We start from the raw sequence: 19,543 nt of genomic DNA on the forward strand, positions 1-19,543 counted from the left end.
TTAGGTCATCATCGCTACCTTTATTTTTCATTGTCAACAATATATCATGTAGCTCCTCAAAACTAATCAATTTGAAATCACTCAAATGTTCTTTTGCAGTGTTTTGTATCCTCATTTCATCTTGTGTCTCAATATGTATTTCTTCTACTAATTTATTGATACTTTCTATGGAGTTTGACATAATCAGTATCATAATATAGAATATTCCTCAGTAATTTTGTAATGACAAGAATCAACAGGAAAACCATAAACGAAAGTCATTTACAGAACAATAATTATCAACTTTATTCATCCAAACTTACAATGAAACTAAAAACTAACAAATGATGAGATGAAATTGTGAAATGACATGCATACTGGCACTACATAAAAGTGAAAAAACGAAAATACATAATCCTTGCAACATTATAGTTGTACAGCCTCAAGCATTGGAAAGTTTGAATAATTTCACGTGAGGCTTCTTTCCGAAACAAAATAACTAGAACGAAAGCAATAACCACGTCTTCACCAAAAACAGATTATTCGTTCGGATTTAGTTGTTCTCAATTCATAGTTTGCACTGTTCAACACCATAGTAAATTATAAAAAGAAAAAAAAAAGAATTACTGAATTTTTCCCACAATAAAATCCTTTTCTCTATACTTTTCCGCATACAAAATTTGTCGGAAGAAGGAATAACTACAGACTAAGTTCAGTATAGTGAAAGTTCGCCTGTAGATTAAAAGCAATGATGGTGGTTATCGTAGTGGAAACAGAAATTAATTATAGTTACGTAATGAACAAGTAACGACTTCATCATTCATAACGAGAATTATCGTTGGAAAAAATAATGGGTTGAAGAACCATTGCATGAAAATGTATTTCAAGATAACTTGTTCGACTGATGACCTATTCATTTTATAGAAATTCATATTGAGTATAGGATAGAGAAAATAACCTTTGTCCAATTTCTACTAAGATGAAAAAATGAGAAATAAAGGTTTCTTTGTTTTTGTACCACTTGCATTCGTAACTAACTTTAGTGCAGGTTCGTCCTGTAAGGACATTTTCAACGAAGGACGAAACTGCAATAACGTTAGTTACAAATACAAGTCGTGAAAAACATAGGAAATTTCATGTCTCATTTTTCACGTAGTAACAGCTGCATCCATCAATTTCTTAAGATTTTTATTTGTTACGGCCGGTTTCGGTTTATCAAACCATTCTCAAGTGAACTGAAGCAGTTTGACAAACAAATCCTCAAATATACAATTATATAATCAATGTCATTCAGGTAGGTTAATTAAAACTTGTACCTGAAATAACAATCAATTAAAACCGTGTACCTGAAATAACAAATAATTAAAAACCTGTACCTGGAATAACTAAAATGTTACCTGAATCATCAATAACTTATCTGAGATACCAAAACAATAATCATCCAACTTCTTTAACCTATCAAAATTACTAAGTATTGATCCATGTTACGAAAGTTTAATAATTATTGTTATGGTATCTCAGATAAGGTAACATTTTTATTATTTCAGGTACATATTTAATCAAGCGACCTGAATGACATTGACAATATTATTGTATTCTTCAGGATTTGTATCTGTAGAGTAGGGAGGGTGAGGCCCAGAGCTCTTAGCTAACATGTGATCCATTGTACATCCTCCCGAGGAGTTGTCCTCCTAGGTCATCGTCCATCCTGTCCTATCCAGGAAGGTGGACAGGTCACTGGGAGACATCTTCTTTATATCGGCAGGTGTAGGCCAAGACTCGCCGAACACACACTCTCTTATTGACGATAATTCCGGACACTCACATAGATATGCCTGACAGTTTCATCTTCCTGATCACACGTCCTGCATGGAGGTGTGTCCACTAGCCCCATACTATGGAGGTATTTCCTCAGTTGACAGTGGTCAGTCAGAAGTCCTACTGTTAAGCGTAGATTTTTCCTGGTCATCTCCAAATATATCTTCAGCGCCAGCTTCACAGAGTCGCCCAGGGTGATCCTGGCAAGATTGCATACTTTGATTTCATCCTATCTCTTTAGGGATTGAGCATGGGTGTGACGTTTGGCTAGTTCCGCAATTGTCGAAGTCATCAGACCGTAGGTACCACTGGGTCCAGCCGCTGCCTTGGCTGAAGAGTCGGCAATGCGATTACCTTTACTCCTGTCGTGCCCTTTAATTCACCTCAGGATTATATTATTATTTACCGTGGCTTTGGATAAATCTTGGTGGCACTCTAGTACTAGCCCTGAGGTAACACGTTGTCTGTTCAAGGCTAATAGGGCTTGTCTGCCATCAGCGCGGATTATTATGTTTTTTGCCAGAAATTCCTTTCCTGGTTATTTCTTTTGTGGCGATTGAGATACCAGCCAGTTCTGTTTGGACCACGCTGGTATTTTTTCCCATTCCCCACTTGATCCTTAGGCTTAGTGATCTGGAGTACACTCCACATCCTGAGCCTTCTTTGGTTTTTGTAGCATCTGACTCTGTGTTCTGTTTTATTTGTATTTTGTAGGGTTTATTAAACACAAACCTGGGTTCAATTGCATCACTGGTTTCCTGCATCAAGATTTGTTAGTCAAACTGCCAGAGTTTACTTGAGAATGGTTTAATAAACCGAAACTGGTCGTAAGAAACGAAAATCTTAGTGGAAATTAGACAAAAGCCATTTTATCTCTCCTATATAGTGCTTCAAAATCTTATTGGAAACCGAATTCGATCCGTTTTCTATAGTTCATTCTGAAATTCATAAACAACATCAATCAAAGCAAACACAATGCTAAGAAAAATGTATGAAACGTAGTCTTGACCAGCACCATTGTTACCACATACAATATAACTTTCAGTGAATTAGATTTATAAATTTGTGGATGTTCCTATTTGAGAAACACCAAATGACTTTTTCTCCATACCTCATTACTTGTGATGCACTGTTTGGTACCTTTGGTGTAGTAATGAATATCACTGAAGTTCTTCCCAACACCAAATAGTTTTTTTGACACTTCGACACGTGTTTCACTCACCAAGTGATCATCTTCAAGGGGAAGATCATCTTCCTCTTGAAGATGGTCACTTGGTGATTAAAACACATGTCGAGGTGTTGAAAATGACGGTTTGGTGTTATGGTATAACTTCAGTAATATTCATATCTCATCATGCAAATTATAAATTTTCCCTTCTCTAAGCGTGATCACTTTCAACATGGAATAAATATGTACATTATTGGTTCAATATAGTATTTCCTTCAGAATATGAAAAGTCATATCTGGATGGAACGAATTTCCAACCAAAAAATCTTTATTCACCTAAATCTATTGTTCTTATAAATAATATATGTCTCGGTGCTATATAAACACTACTTTGCCACTTGCTAATTCCTTGGCCTGTTGTTCTTTGCTGGTACTGGTAAAGCTCCAGGAGGAAGATTTGGGAACTCTCCCTTCTGTTCTCTATTCTTTGGGTTATTCTGTGGTACATTGTCAAACTCTTCTTCCTCTTGTCGTGGGGGTGGGAGAGTACTAGGTACGTCGCAGTCTTCTGTAGGAGGTACCACACACCTCAACGAATTGCGATCGAAAACCAACATGGCGGGGCAACGCTGGAGTCTGGGATAGCCCCCTTGGCACTGCCAGTAGCGGTTGCAGGATTTTCCGAGAGGTACGTTGCCGTTAGGGTCGTCGTTGCAAAGTGCTAGAAGAAAAATGGTGTAAGTTTCGGGTATTGTTGAACGCACAGGTATTCAAATAAATTAATTAGGTTAGATCAGATTAGGTTAGGTTAGGACCAACCACTAAATTTACATTTGGGGAACTTGAATTTTTTTTGGAGTTTATTTCCAAAAAACTTACGGTGTTTTTGGCATCCAACAACATTGTCTGGCCAGTCACAAGAGTGGGTTTTCTCGTTGTATAGGAGGCCCCCGATACAAAACTGCTCAGTAGTAGTTCCATTCCAACAGGTCCAGTAACGAGTACACGACGTTTCGTGACCAAATATGCCATACAACCATTCACAATGTTCAGTTCCAATTGGTGGATCTAAGACATGAATATAATTATTAGAATAATGAACAATTTCACATTTGAAAGAGATGTATTTTGAAATATTGAATAGATACCAATTTCGTATATTATGAAGATCATTATTTTGAAATTGAAGGCAAACAAGTGTTTGGACAATGATCATTATATGCTGCTCTCCCTGTATTTTGTGAATGATATTACACAAAAAAACTCATTCTTTCGTAATCAATATTACAATTAGGTTTCAGTTTGTATGAACATTATTCATTATTAGGCAAAATTGAGTTAAAAATATGATAGCGAATAATTTGGTGCCAGAAGTGGGATAATTTTCCTTAGTTACTGCAATTTGGTGTCAGCAGTGGAAAAATATTATTTACAGCTACTTATGGAAGTCGATCAAATCCTCATTTACAGTAAGAATGATAATAAAGTCACTCACTTGCTTGTTGTTTTCCGGCACAGTAATTCGACCTCCAAGGATAATCGCATCCTTCGGTGACTCCTCTATTCTTTCCTGCGAATACCAGACCATTTGGGCAGTCATACAACTCGGGCTGTCCATCTACACATTCCCAATACCTATCGCAGTACGTAACGTCACTCACTACTCTGGATTTCACCTTACATGGATCTTCCTGGATTTCTTTGGATTGAGCAGATACGTATCCTGAAAACAAGATAAATTGTTGGTGTACCTTCTTTCGAATTGTTATGACTGACTAGTATATTTGGTAAGTTCTGGCTAAGCTCTGGTATAACAGTCACTTTCGAATAGATGAGGAGTATATAAGTAGAGTAGTGGTTCATCCTCGAAACTCTTTTCATTAGTCGGTGAGAACCTTTATTCGAAGAATTGAAGAACATAGAAATCATTTTTCAAATACGAAGACCAACTCCACATTTGGGAATTATGTTTTGACAGACAAACCTGAGAGTCTGTCTAAGGCTCTCAATCTTCTAAAAAATGCTTTCACAGGAAATGGGTATAACGAAGGAGAAGGGGCATACGACTCAGGAGAACACTAAAGTAACCCCAGCTAGGCTAGTCAAAGGAAAATATTCCCTTTCCTATGTTAATCATGGTACGGTGGCGAATAGAAATCGGGGAATACGGGGATGGTTATCGCCGTCGTGTTCAGTTCAGGAACTGATCACGATTTGAGTGCTGAAATTCGATATTGGTGCAGTTGTTATTATTTGTTTGTTATCTGTTTAAAATGTGGTGTCCTTGGAGAAGTACTGATAGTAATAACGAGTATGATAACAACGCAGACTTTTTCCATTGTAGTGATTCCAATAGTGATAGTGAACAATGCGAAAAAGAGATACCAGTGAATAAGATTCGGATGAATTTACATATTGAAACACAGAGAGTATGTTTCAATGTATATGAGAATCTACATCTCAAGTTTGGTTTCGAGAGAAACAAGCTATTACAAGCAAACGTCAAATTTAACCGAAATTCCTTTCTCAACTGTACGTAAAAACAAAACTTACGAACACAAGACGCAATATGATACAAGAAGATATAAGAAACTAGGAGTTAGATTTAACAAAATAAACGAACATCAAGCAGTTATGGAAAGCAGAATAATACTAAAATTGCGTAACATATACCTAAAACAAATAACTAAATATAGACAAGAACATCGTCAAATTTCCTATTTGGACGAAACTTGCTATGACACTTACGATACAGTTACGAAAAGGTGGACTGATGGTTCGAGAATGTGTACGCCTAACATGCCTGCAAACAAAGGATCGCGACTATTCATTGTGCATTGCGGAAAAGTAAAGAATGGGTTCCGAATTCTTTAAAATTATGTGGAAAAAAAATTAAGGACTGCAATGTTGAGTATCATAAGAACACAGAAGCTAATATTTTCGAGGAATGGTTTGAAAATACATTGATCCCAAATTTGAATACGAATAGTATTATAGTTCTTGACAACGCTTCCTATCATTCGCGACAGCTCATCAAAGTACTGAATAAAAATTCGAGTTAAGATGAAATTCAAGGTTTTTTTTAATGGATAACAATTTGATATTGAAGATTACTATAGCAAAAACTAACTACTTGACGTTTCACAGACAAAAACATTTGAAAAAGTGTATGCCCTTGAGAGTATGGTAGGCTGAAAAGTATGGACACACCATACTGAGACTTCCCTCCTATTTTTGTGTTTTCAATCTCATCGAGTTGATTTGGGGAATATATATATATATATATATATATATATATATATATATATATATATATATATATATATATATATATACAGATGGAGATTTTATCGAGTGTGTATGATTCAAATCAAGAATGAAATAATTCGTGGACACAACACTCAATAAAAAAAAAGGGGGGGCAAACCGCGGACACGTGTTTCTGGCTCTTGGCCTCATCAGCGCGGTGCAGCCAAGTGTAAAGATGGGCAACACTTGTTTGCCGAAAGCAGGAAACAACACATACGCACCACCATCTGTATTTATATCCTGGACCCGGATGTCACGCAGGTAGCTATAGCTGCCTACTTGGTCATGTTAGATGTAGCCTAGGAATTCTAGGTCTTCTAACTGGAACCACAAATGTGCGGTTGGCTTCTGTTGTTGACTCCGTGCGTATGTGATGTTTCCTGCTTTCGGCAAACAAGTGTTGCCCATCTTTACACTTGGCTGCACCGCGCTGATGAGGCCAATAGCCAGAAACACGTGTCCGCGGTTTGCCCCCTTTTTTTTATTGAGTGTTGTGTCCACGAATTATTTCATTCTTTATATATATATATATATATATATATATATATATATATATATATATATATATATATATATATATATATATATATATGAGTAAGTAGTATTCATAAGTATTTCTAATTATCACCCTGTCGTTTCGCCCAAAACGTCAGGAATAAAAACCTGATCACAAACAAATCCTAAATCGGATGGAAAACAGAAATGTGCTTTTCTATCAAATACTTTGGTTCAATTTTATTTCAGGTAAGTTCAAAAAGTTAAGAGAAATGGGGTTATTCACGTACGCACTGTATATTGCAGTGATATAATAATTTGTATACTGTTGAAAATTATAGAATATAAATGTAAATATTCCCACAAACTAACAAGGAAGACTTCAATCAATGGTCATATAACTAGAATATCACTCAACATATATAACAATGACAGGTGAAAACACAAAGAATCCCAGTTGCATTACAACCTATCTCAAAATTTAATTTCAAACCCAAATGCAGCAATTTTTGTCTTATATCAAACTAACGTCTGTATGTTTTTTAAATTAATTCGACCATCAATTCTACCAGTTATTTGTTATGAGTCTTCATCACCAAACATCCATTATTTCAGCGATGACTCAAAGGATTGAAGGACATTCACAAAGAAACTTCTGGTTCAGAATATTAATGAGTTAGATGTTTGCAACTTTATTTTTCAATCATCCATGATATCATCTCCCATTACCGAAAAATAATAGCAGTACCATGTTCTGCTTTTTTCCCACGATGATTCAATATCTCTGTCGGAAACACCTGGTGTGAATCACGAAACACGAAAACCAGTTTTAAGATCCAACTGAGGGCTCTCGTAGATAGACTGGGTCAATGTGGAGGAATGTAAGAGGAACTAAAAGTAAGAGGAGTCGTGCTAGCCTTGAGCTAGGTTTTATTTACGTAATTTCAACACTGTTTTCAATATGGATTGGTAATGGATAATTATGAGGTATGTGAGAGATGTATTTTATTTGATTCTTTGTAGATTCTGATTCACCAATTAATACCGGGCGTACGAAAAGTCTCATTACGGTATAATATCTCCAAAGTAACTGGAGACAGAAAACGAGATTTTGGAAATTACTTATGTACAAAAGAGTATCCCTATATCGATGTGACGTTCATTGCATAGTCCTCGTTTGCATAGCAAACGATTCTGCAGAAACTAGAGATCGTGCTACAGTGCTCACACTTTCATTTCAGTTATCATTGTAGAAGTACCAAATTAAACGAACTGGTTGACAAATACATTCCAACTTTCCCATTCAGTTTCAAAATTAAAAAAGAAATACTTCAGTGTTCTCTGAATTCATCAAAAACAATTGTGAAATATCTCCAGACCCTGAATACTAGTAATTATGAGTAGTAAATCCCTCTGAACGTACAATCATTCATAATATCAAGCTATCTGCACTCCCCTCAGAAGGTATTATCAGAGATTTTCTCATTTCTTTTTCTTAATTGTCATATGACAAATGACATATGTCTGTCAGATGAAAGGAACATGAGTTATCTCTCTCTTTTGATCTTTCTTTCTCAAGGCTAACCTCTGGTAGAAGCACGTGCACATTTATGTGGATTTTCGAGCTAAGAAATAAAATAGAATTGCTGTATTTTCATTATCTTGAGGTGGCTCTATGGTCTTCCTGAGATACACAAAAAGGAGTTCCGTTGAGACCCATAGTGAGTAGTGCACTGGGTTCGCCTACGTATTACCTGTCAAAACACCTTGCATCGCTCCTCCAGCCTCACGTTGGAAAGACAACCTCGAACGTCAAGGATTCAACAGACTTTGTGGAAAAAATTAAGAGTATAACCTTGGAGCCAAGTGATGTTCTGGTCAGTTTCGATGTTGATGTTGTTTACCAATGTCTTGCTGGAAGATTATTTGAGAGAAATAGCCAACCTGTTCCCTAGTGATATAGTCGGAATCTTCAAGACCTGCCTCACGAGAAGTTACTTTCAATGGAGAGGAGAGATTTCTATGAGCAATTAGACGGCGTAGCGATTAGAAATCCATTCAGTGATAGTCAACTTCTTCATGGAGAAATTTGAGAAGAAGGCAATCGACTTTCTCGATTTCAAACCAACCATTTTGCTACGATACGTAGATGACACCTTCGTTATCTGAGACATGGGAGGGACAGACTGAACCTATTTCTAGACCACACAAATGCTCAACATCCTAGCATCAAATTCACCATGGAGATTGAACAGGAACAACGAATAGCTTTTCTGGATGTACTCGTCGAAAAGCGTGGCACAAGACTGACACATAAAGTGTGCCGAAAACCGACACACACGGACAGATATCTGCATGCGCTATCGAACCATCATCCAAGTCAAAAGCGGGGAATTATCAACACCTTGACGGAACGTGCCCATAGAATATGTGAACCGGAACACCTACAAGAAGAATTGGAACATCTTTAAGTGACTTTAAGATCGAATGGATACAGTGTAACCGAGATCAAGGCCATGAAACTGAAGACTTCTACAAGTCAAAATAGGGAGGAAACTCAAACGGTTGCACGTGCGTCTCTACCGTACATCCTTAGGATTACAAATAGAATCGGAAAAATCCTAAGGAAGCATAACATAAAAACAGTGTTCAAGCCCACCAGAAAAATACAGCAAAGCCTGAGATCGACGAAAGACAAAAGAGATCCGCTATCAGCTGCGGGGGTATACCGTATACCATGCACCTGCGGAAAAGTTTATATCGGTACCACCAAAAGATTCAGGGGTACAAAAGTGAATGAACATCGGAGAAACTGTAGATTAGGTCAAATAGAAAAATCGGCAGTAGCGGAACACGCTTAGTGAAGGAGATCATACGATACTGTGAAACTACTTGCACCCGATCATGGATACGACAGTCGGCTTGTACGGGAAGTCATATAAATCCATAAACATACAGAAAACTATAACAGAAAAGAGAAGGCGATACCGCTTAACTGGATTTGGAATAAATGATGCTAAGATGGCAGCAAAGCAACGCAATGTAGCAGGTAATAACACTTCGGTCAAAGATACTAAGGTATATCATAGTCATCCTAATTTTCATCAGGTTGGAAATTTTTTCCCTTACCCTTTCAACTGAGATTCGTCAGGAGGACGAATGGTTCATAACGTAAGGTGTTTTGGTGGCGAAATAAATGTCAATGACCTCTATGCCGCTCTAGCCTTGTGTATCCCTTACTGACTGGGGTATTTGATGAACGAACTGTTCATTTTAACAGACGTCGTGGGGCCTTCACTCAACCGAGCGACGGGACCTTCTGAATCGAGTGGGGTCATCTATAGTGTAATCTACAGCTTTCCTAAATAATGGGTTATCATGAGTTTCCGCTGACTCGAAAACTCTCTGATTCCTCGACTGAATGGACTGCCGTATAGTTAACAGCTTCAAAACTCTGCGGATGGCTTTATTCCGCATGAACCATGGATCATTCACCAGCATCCTGAGAAGTGTGTTTTGCAACCTTTCCAAAATTGAGAGGTTTGACGGGGTGGTTTGTCCCCAAGCACCTGAAGCATACATGATGACAGGCTTGAACATCGTGTTGTATAGTGAAATCTCATTTTTAAGATTGAGTTTTGAATTTCTATTGTCCAGAGGATAGAGTTTAGCTATCCTCATCTGCACTTTGCTATTGTTATAATCAATGTGATTCATCCAGGTGAGTCGGCGGTCTACCCAAAGACCTAGGTACTTGACTCGCGTTTGCCATTCGATCTCCCTGCCTGAAATCGTGACCCTTGTGTCTGGAGAAACTTCACGTCTCCCCAAGTCTATCGCCTGAGTTTTTTCTGGATTCACTCGAATCTTCCAGTCAAAATACCAGCGTTCGAGGTCGTCCAATGCGCGTTGCATGTAGAAGCGAGGAGAGCCGTATCATCGGCGTAAAGGGAAATCTTTACGTGGTCGAACTTCGGAAGGTCGCTCACGTAAAGGCTGTACAGTAGTGGAGACAGCACAGCTCACTGAGGCACTCCAGCTTCGATTTCCCTTACGAAAGACAGGGTTCCTTCAACTCGTACCTGAAATGTTCTGCCTTTCAGAAAGGACCTAATCCATCGCACCAGACCCCGAGGCAGATCGAAATCGAGCATTTTGTGTAGCAGGCCTGCGTGATGAAGATACTAAGGTGGCAGCAGTGCAATGCTATGTAAAAGGTAATAACACTTCGGCCAATAACAATGCACCAACTAGAAAGACGGGCTACCTGTGTCAACATTCTCCTGAGGATGCTAACATTGTTGGCGAAACGCGCGTCGAGTGCAAAAATATCAGTTTGGTGTTAGGGCAATTGATCTCGAAAAAAGTTTTATTCAACTTTCACACCAAAGGTTCCAATCTCATCGTACATAAATACAGCTTACGAACTAGAAATCACCAGTTATCGGTGAACCATCATGATGAATAGACCTCTGAAGAAGCCAGCCACTAGTGCTGGCGAAACGTTAGGATACAATTCCAAACCACGACGGCCTACAAATCCGAACGAAAACCTTAAAACATTTATTTTTCAAAATTAGTTAGGTTAGTTTTTAGGTTTCAATTCATCTTATAATATTCAAAATAGCAAGAGCAACCTCGGGATTTCTGAGTAGCATGAAGTGAATACCATGTAATATTTTACTTTTCATTGGAAATAAAGACATTATTAACATTATCAGTTTTATTATATAGCATCACACAGTAGAAAAAATTCATTGAGATTTGGAGCTACAAAAACACATGACATTAAAACGGACGAAACTTTTGTAACAGCCCAATAAAAATGAAAAGAAGAATGTTTGTACGTTCTTTCAATTCTCCATTTTTTCATATTCTCTTCAGGTGCAACATCATGAAACGGTGTTCAAGCTTCAGATAAATATGAACTCACCAGGAAATACTCATAGAGAATTTCAATTCAATTTTTTATTGCGGTTTCTTTATTGCTATTTAATATTCGATTCACGCTACTGTTCATTCTTCGAAAAAATATAATATGGAAATAATGAATAATACTGTTAGTTCAATACTCATGGCTACTCGGTCATTTCACTTTATAAAAATGGAAAAGAGTGGTATTACCACTGAATTATACAGGGCGTTCCAATAAAAACTTGCCCATCCTGTAAGTCAGCACCCAAAGTATGACCAAAAATTTCGAAGAGCACGTTAATTTTTATTTCTAGGAAGGGTAATTTTGATATGAAAATCATACCCCAAACTTCACTACTTCATGGTCAATTACCTCTGTGAGTTTTTTCGAAATTGGTTCATTCGTTATCGAGAATTATTTGGGAATAAACTGAAAATGCACTGTCGTTTATTTTATTGACGAAGTCAACAACAAATAATATCTATGGGGACAAAATCAACGGATGAGTTGTTCACAATGACCTCCACCTACGCAGATCTTCTGAATTCGTAGGTGTTTGACTCCAGGTCTCCATACAAAGAAATCAAATGTTGTGAGATTAGGTGATCTAGCTGGCTACTCCACTGGATCCCCTTTATATTATGCTTGTATATTTTTCTCTATTTTATTTTTCATCAGCCTTAAAAGAAAAACAGATAAACTATTTCGGTAGTTTCGTCTGATCTTTGATATTTCCTTGGTTCAATGCATTTTTGTCTGCTATAAGTGTTTTCATTTGTATTGTCATCTGAGAAATAAAAACCTATTATTATTTGGGAAAAAAGTTTTTATAAAGAAAAGAAAAAAAGCCAAAAACTTTCTTTTCCAAAAATTAATCACTCCTAAAAATATAACCCCTTCATTTCAAACTATTATTATTATCATCATTTACTTGTAAGTGGTGAAAACTTATGAACAAATAAAGAAAATAATTGTTTAGCGACAAATTTCCTTTTATAACGAGATAGAAAAGGCACAAAAATCCGATTCAGGCAAAGTTTTAATAACAATAGAGTTCATTTTGAATGTACTTGTTACTTCTCACTGTGACAGCAGAGCCGTCGGCATGGAGGGATGGGGGGGATCCTCCCCCCTGCTTTTTCAACTTGGGAAAATGTTGGGAATGAGTTGGGAAATTTTTGGCAGTGAAGATAGAAAAAAATAATAGTAAAATAATGAATGAAGATTAAAAAATGAAAATGAGAGAAAAGAAAGGGAGAGGTAATAAGAAAAGGGAAAGAACCAAGAGAAGGTTGGGATTTCCCAACATGCATAACTTGGAGATCCCATAGTATGAAATTCTGAGTTGTTTGAAAACTTCAAAACAGTTTAATTTCTCCCAAGTAAGAGAACAGTCCTGAACAGTCCACAAATTTTGAAGAGACAATTTTACAAAATTCCCAACTTTTCGCTGTTTTTTCGACTTGGAAGAGTTGGGAAATTTCGGGCCGTGAAGATAGAAAAAATAATAGTAGAAAACAATAAGCACAATATTATTTAAGTGTTGTTTCCTTTCATTTGTATTGAATATTCCTATACATAGTGGATATGGTGGAAAACCCAGGACCTTGGTCCAAAGTAAAATAACTCCCATTATTATTTTTATAATAACGAAAATGTATTTCTGTTTTTGCATACCCTAACGGGCATTAGCATTCAGGCAATCTTTGGATAGCTAAGTAAGAAAATTAATATATTATAGTAGTAACTAATCCCTCGGCTTTCAAATTTTCGAAAATTGGGAAATTTTGCTGGTGGGGTTGAGAAAATTCAGATTCCCTCCCCCCCTGGTTTTTCTTTTCGCTACGACCCTGTGTTACATTTTAAAATAATCATCAGAAACCACATGAGTTTTCCCAAAACGAGCTAAACAATACAATTTTTGTTAATCATAAACGTTAAAAAATAATCAATATTTCACCAGCTCAAGTTCTACAGAAAGCGAAACTAATAATGACGATTAGCATGATTCACAAGGATTTGCTAACGGAATCTACTCTCAGTAGATTTTTGTCGTTTGCGCTTGAGGTAATTGTCAATTCATGAATCGGAATCATGAATAAGTTCACAGAAGAAGGCTTGGTCTTGGAGATGTTACGTAAATGGCATGTTCGATCATAACCGGATAAAAATAACTCACGTTATATCATCAACATCATGATGTTATCATGAAATTGAACAAACAAGTGAACAGCTACTTTCTATATTAACACCAGGGGTAACGAGATTTATAGTAATTTCATTGCGAAATGGTCTTGACTTCTTCAATGAGTATATAACAACTTCTAACTGGTGTTGCACAAAAGCATGTATCATAATACCGCCTACAATGGCAATAAAAATAATGTTGATCACCTCAGCAAATAATTAAATTATGAATGTTAAAATTAGCATTTATTTCATTCATGAATTTCGTCATCCAAGTATTCAGTATAATTTCCAGTAGGAATCAATACGTACAGAAGATATCTCCTTGAAATTGTTTTTCGTAACATCAAAGCAAAAAATAGTCAAGAAAATTTACAATATTTTCACAACTCAAATTCATCTACCAATCGATTATGGCGACCGTATTGTTTTGGTAGCTTTTTCAGGAATTTTTGTTTTGAACATGATCCTCATGAATTGTATTTCCACGCAAAATATAATCAGCTTCTCCCCATCAATGCAACCTGCAAAATTTTTCTCAGAAAGTCAAATATAAGGCAAAGCGGAGTTGAAGTTCTACTTTGATTTAAAAAATCTGAAATAGAAGTCCATATTTTCCTCGTAATTAAAAACTTTGCAACACCTTAAGCTTGCATAACACAAAAAAGTACCTAATAAGTACTGCCTTAAGCTGCCTTAGGAAAGTTGTGAGGTAGAAAATCTCTAAATTACTTATTTGATGTCAAACAAATTATTATGGCCATTTTGTCATTCCTAAGGACGATTGAGTTGAGAAATACCTCAAACCTACCAAAAATAAATCAAAATAATCGACCAATTAGATTGATAAATGTCAAAACATGAAATATCATCTATGTGAAGAATCATGACATTTCAAATATATTAATAATGAAAAATTATTAGAAATTCAGTCCCAGTTCATTATTTCATAACAAACTTTGAAAATGTCGCCCTCCAGCTCCAATAAAGCTTCATTAAAGCTTTAATTAGCCACAAAAATCACGTTTTGAACTTTGAAAAGCGCTTTCCTCAAATTTATATCAGTTTCTTCCAACTTTTGTTGCAATTCTGCTTCGGAGTTCAGTTTCTGTGCATAAACCAAGTCTTTGTGGAATTCTCAGAGGAAAAAATCAATCAATGGGATAGATCAGTTTTTTTGGGAAAAGAGTTTTGGATTTCTGCTTCTCCTTAATTCAACAAAAATCGTGGGAAACTTGCAAAGAAAAGAAGAAAAAATTACTACAAAAATTCGTCATGAAGATATGTAATGCATACTCAGAAGTTCTTTCAACATACAGACCGAAAGAAAAAAACCTTTTCGAAACAACTACTCCCATACAAACATTGAATTAGTTTACAGTTTTGATTTCAGTACTTATTCATCTTTTTTCTTTTTTTTTTCAGTCAGTTATGTAATAATTAAGAATTACTTCCTCCAGCTCTGAACACAATAAATTATAAATATATGACTACACTCATTTGTGCATTTTTCAGCCATTTTCAATTTATTTCGGGGCCTCTGGAATTGCTGACATCATTTCTAATCTTCTGTTTCATTACAAAACGAAGATCTCCGATCTGTTTAAAACTCAATACAATAATAAATCACTTAAATTTATTCCATTAAATATTCAAATATTCAAACCGTGAGTAACCTACGAATATTTTTCCTACCAGACACGCTGAAATTGATTTTGAACGGTCACTCCCTGTGATTACAAAATTCATCGACTTATCCATTACATAAAACAACTGCAAAGTTAGAGGTCAACCTTTTTAAACCCGTTCTCAGATATTTGCACGTTTCGTTAGATGCTTCGAGTTAACCGAGAGAAATGCTCAACTTTCTCCGTACTTTCTATTCATGTATCGGAACCATTCAGCAAGTAAAGCCATTTTTCAGAATCATTTCAAAACATCTTACAATTATCGTTCTGAATATTTTTCAAATAACTGAGAAATTGTAATAACTTCCCTAATGAATGTCGTTTGTTGCCACAATACAGAGTTTTAGGCCATTTAGTAGGAGTAGTTTACTTGAATGATATCACTAATATATACTAATACAAAGCATTCAACTTATTCAAAGTACATTCGTTCAAGATTTCAAATATATTTCTAACTATAAAACTATAAAGTTAACACTCTTATTAGTATGTAGGAATATATAAGCCGTTCTAACAAAAACGTATTTAAGAAAAAACAGAAATTTCGCTGTCGCTTATTTTAATGAGGAAATTAACAACAAATAATATCAGTGGAAACAAAATCAATGGATAAATTGTTCAAAATGACCTCCACCTAGTTCTATACCATAATACAGTCTACTTTCGAAATCGTTCCGTACATTATTCAAGAAGTCCGGCATTTCCGCACAATGAGGAATGTTCCTCCTGTCGAAAATCAAGTAGTTTTCATAAAAGAGCTCTAAAACAACGCATTTTTAACTTATCATTTCAACCTTTTTCTTTAAAAAAATATTTAAACACTTAAAAAGGAGGAATGAAATAATGCATTCAACATTTAAAGGGATTCGTTTTTATATCACCATTTGGCAACATCGGTTATAACTAATAAAGGACAATGAATCTGTTACCTGTATGAGACAAACAAAGATGACATATTTCAGAGGCGTGCTGTTCTGTTTACAGAACAGAATGTTCCGAGTTCCGAGACATTCTGTGACATATGACATTTTGTGCACCTAACCTATCTTCCTCTATATGAATAAATAACAAAACAACTGTTGTTTATGTGGCTTGTGGAGGTGGTATTGAACTATAATTTATATTTTGCCTTAATTGTTGATTTATAAAGATAATTTTCCTTTTTTAAAGTAGAATATCTTTTTACGTATAAATTATTTCAACTTGATATAGTCGCTGTTGCCAATATGTGAATCAGAAACAAATCCCTTTAAAAATTAAAACCCAACATTTGAAATATCAATTTGAATACTTTTCGAAGTGAATTTGAAAAACTCATGAATTAAACTCAACTTTATTTTGCTCAAACTTGCATTTGCTGTAATAACCCAAATTGAGGAACAGTATTATTGTATGGAACTGTATGGAGGTCATTTTGAACACTTCATTCGTTGATTCTGTAGCCATTGATATTAATTTTGTTGATTTCCTCAATAAAATGAGCGACAGAGAATTTTCTGTTTTTTCTTAAATAAAACGTTCAACATTTAATTTCTCAATAACGAATGGATCAATTTCGAAAAATATTACAGACGTAATAGAGAAACAAAAGACCTTTGAAATGATGTATCACTCGACCCCCCATGCCATTGAAAAAAATAGGGGGGTAGTTGCTGACCGCAAGGGGGGGGACATTTCGGGTATGATTTCCATATCAGAATTAGTCACCCTAAAAATAAAATTGACGTGTTCTTTGAAATTTGCGATAACACGTCCGTGTCTGACTTACAGGGGGGGTTCAAGTTTTCGTGGGAAGGCCATGTATATATAAAATAATTACTTCAGTAAAGTATTCAAAATCAAGAAGAAGAAGAGTTCCCATGAATATAAAACTAATCACTAATATTCTATGCTTAATAAACAGCAGATCAAACTAACAGTTAGATTGATATTCCTCTTGAAGATGATCACTTGGTGATCGAAACATATGTCGAGGTGTTGAAATAATGGCTTGGGGTTGGGAAAAAAGTTCAGTAATACTCACTGATATTCCAGATCTCAAGAGAGATTACTCTACGTTTGTTTGAAAGTAGTTGACAATGTTACATGTTGAATTTCTTTCAGTTCGGACTTCCAGTGTCGGATTTCATATAATTTTATATCGTATCCGACAATGGAAGTCCGAGATAATGAAATACGAGATTATTCTAGTTTCCCAAAATTAAACTTTTGTTCTAACCGACCTTGTAAGTCTTACCGTTTCCGAAATAGTAATAGTGGGATCAGCTAAAAAAATGCCCTGTATATAATCTCTCAACCGTTGAACAACAAAAAATTAATAGATACATTTTTCAGTCCCTACTTCATGAATGAATTTTTCTGGCTAGAGCATCATATTAGTTAGCAGTATATCAAATCAATTTTTATTGCCATCATCTCATCCACAGTCTATTAAAACTTCAAGTTTAAGAAGTCATCAGAATACCAAACGACTCTTATGTTATAATTAATACGTCCCTAAACACATGCAAATCAAAACACACAATGTTCAGTATAATTTGACATAATCACCAATTTTGACCGCTCATCAACTCGTTATTTAGTGATTTGATGTTATAAAACATTCCCAAAGCATCAGCTATACCATTCTGTTGTGGATGTATTTCACAATAGTCAGAAGCATGTGTATGCTGACGATTGGTTAAAAGAATATTAGATAGATAGATAGATTCTTTATTGTCTGAAATGTAATACAATTTGTCGATAAAGGGTGTCATGTTTATAAATACATAAAATGTTAAAAATATATAAAATTTTGTTTTTATAAAGACTATATAGTATTCACAAAAATACAGTGAAGGCAATTTCAAAATTACTTGACATAAATCATAATATACATCGTGGTATACCGAAAGACTGTAGAAGCACCTTTCCAAAACAAGGTTCTTTACTGATTTTCATTAATTGATGTAATATGTTTTGGTAGATGATTATATATTTGTCTACTTTTGTAGATTTGAGACTGCCTGATGACGTGGGCAGTGGAAGGGCAAGTTTTTTATCGCTACTTGTAGACCTTTCTGTATGGCTTTCAAAGTTTTCTTTATGTTTGTGAAGTAAGCAGACAGTCTCTAGAATGACTATTCCAAATATTGTTGATATTTTATTTCTGCAGAAAAGTGGCCTACACGAGTCACGCATCTTCAATTTGAATAGTATTCCCAAAGCTCTTTTCCGGATAACGAATATACTTTGCATCAAAATCTGGCTGCCTGAGCCCCAGAAAAGAATTCCTCACCGGAGATGACTCTCCATAAGTGAATAGTATGCATTTATTGCTGCTGAAAATCCTAGTTTACGAGATATGACATTCATGGCAAAACAACCAGAAGATAATTTTTTTAAGCAGTAATTTGCATATCAAATTTCAAATTACTGTCAATGCTCCAGATATATCAAGTTTTGCCATATCGTTAATATATAGCAAGAATAAAATTGGAGCTAGGACTGACCCCTGAGGTCAGTCAGTCAGTCAGGTGTGTTGTTGCTCAATGTTATTTTTCGACTTCTACCAGTAATATAAGATCTGAAACATTGTAAGACTATTCCCCAAATTCTACAATGGAAGAGTTTTTGCAGCAGGATTTCATGTTCCACACAATCAAATGCCTTAGAAAGGTCCAGAAATACTGCTGTCGCCACTTCTTCATCATTTAGGATCGTATAGACGTTATCGAGGAAATGAAAGATGACGTCATTCGTGTTTTTTTTGTGTCGGAAGCCAAACTCTACGGGAACTATAATTTTACTTTTTTCCAAGAAACCCACTATCCTACTTTTGACTAGTTTTTCAATGATTTTTGATAACGTTGATAAACTGCGTCGACCACATGATCCTGTTAAAAAAATGTATTCATACGGCATTAGGGGTAATGCCTTCAATTGGATTGAGTCCTTTACTAAAAACAGAAGACAGTTTGTCTCATTTACCGATCACCAGCGTAT

At 35.6% G+C, this 19,543-nt stretch overlaps 1 protein-coding gene across 1 annotated transcript in view; it reads right to left on the reverse strand.

The window, feature by feature from the left end:
* Window positions 1–257: 257 nt before the first annotated feature.
* The window catches only part of Cpap3-d2 (cuticular protein analogous to peritrophins 3-D2), a 32,388-nt gene continuing 13,102 nt past the window's right edge, over window positions 258–19,543 (reverse strand). The window contains exons 2-4 of the mRNA XM_023157460.2: window positions 4,461–4,688; window positions 3,845–4,033; window positions 258–3,686 (exon numbers count right to left, since the gene is read on the reverse strand). Of these exons, the coding sequence (XP_023013228.1) occupies window positions 3,367–3,686; window positions 3,845–4,033; window positions 4,461–4,688 (737 nt within the window). The 3' untranslated portion in view covers window positions 258–3,366. The remainder of the gene's footprint in view (window positions 3,687–3,844; window positions 4,034–4,460; window positions 4,689–19,543) is intronic.

This window comes from Leptinotarsa decemlineata, unplaced genomic scaffold (assembly GCF_025532065.1).
Source record: "Leptinotarsa decemlineata unplaced genomic scaffold, Ldec_3_MD MMD2_tig00026330_RagTag_RagTag, whole genome shotgun sequence".
NCBI classification, from domain to species: domain Eukaryota; kingdom Metazoa; phylum Arthropoda; class Insecta; order Coleoptera; family Chrysomelidae; genus Leptinotarsa; species Leptinotarsa decemlineata.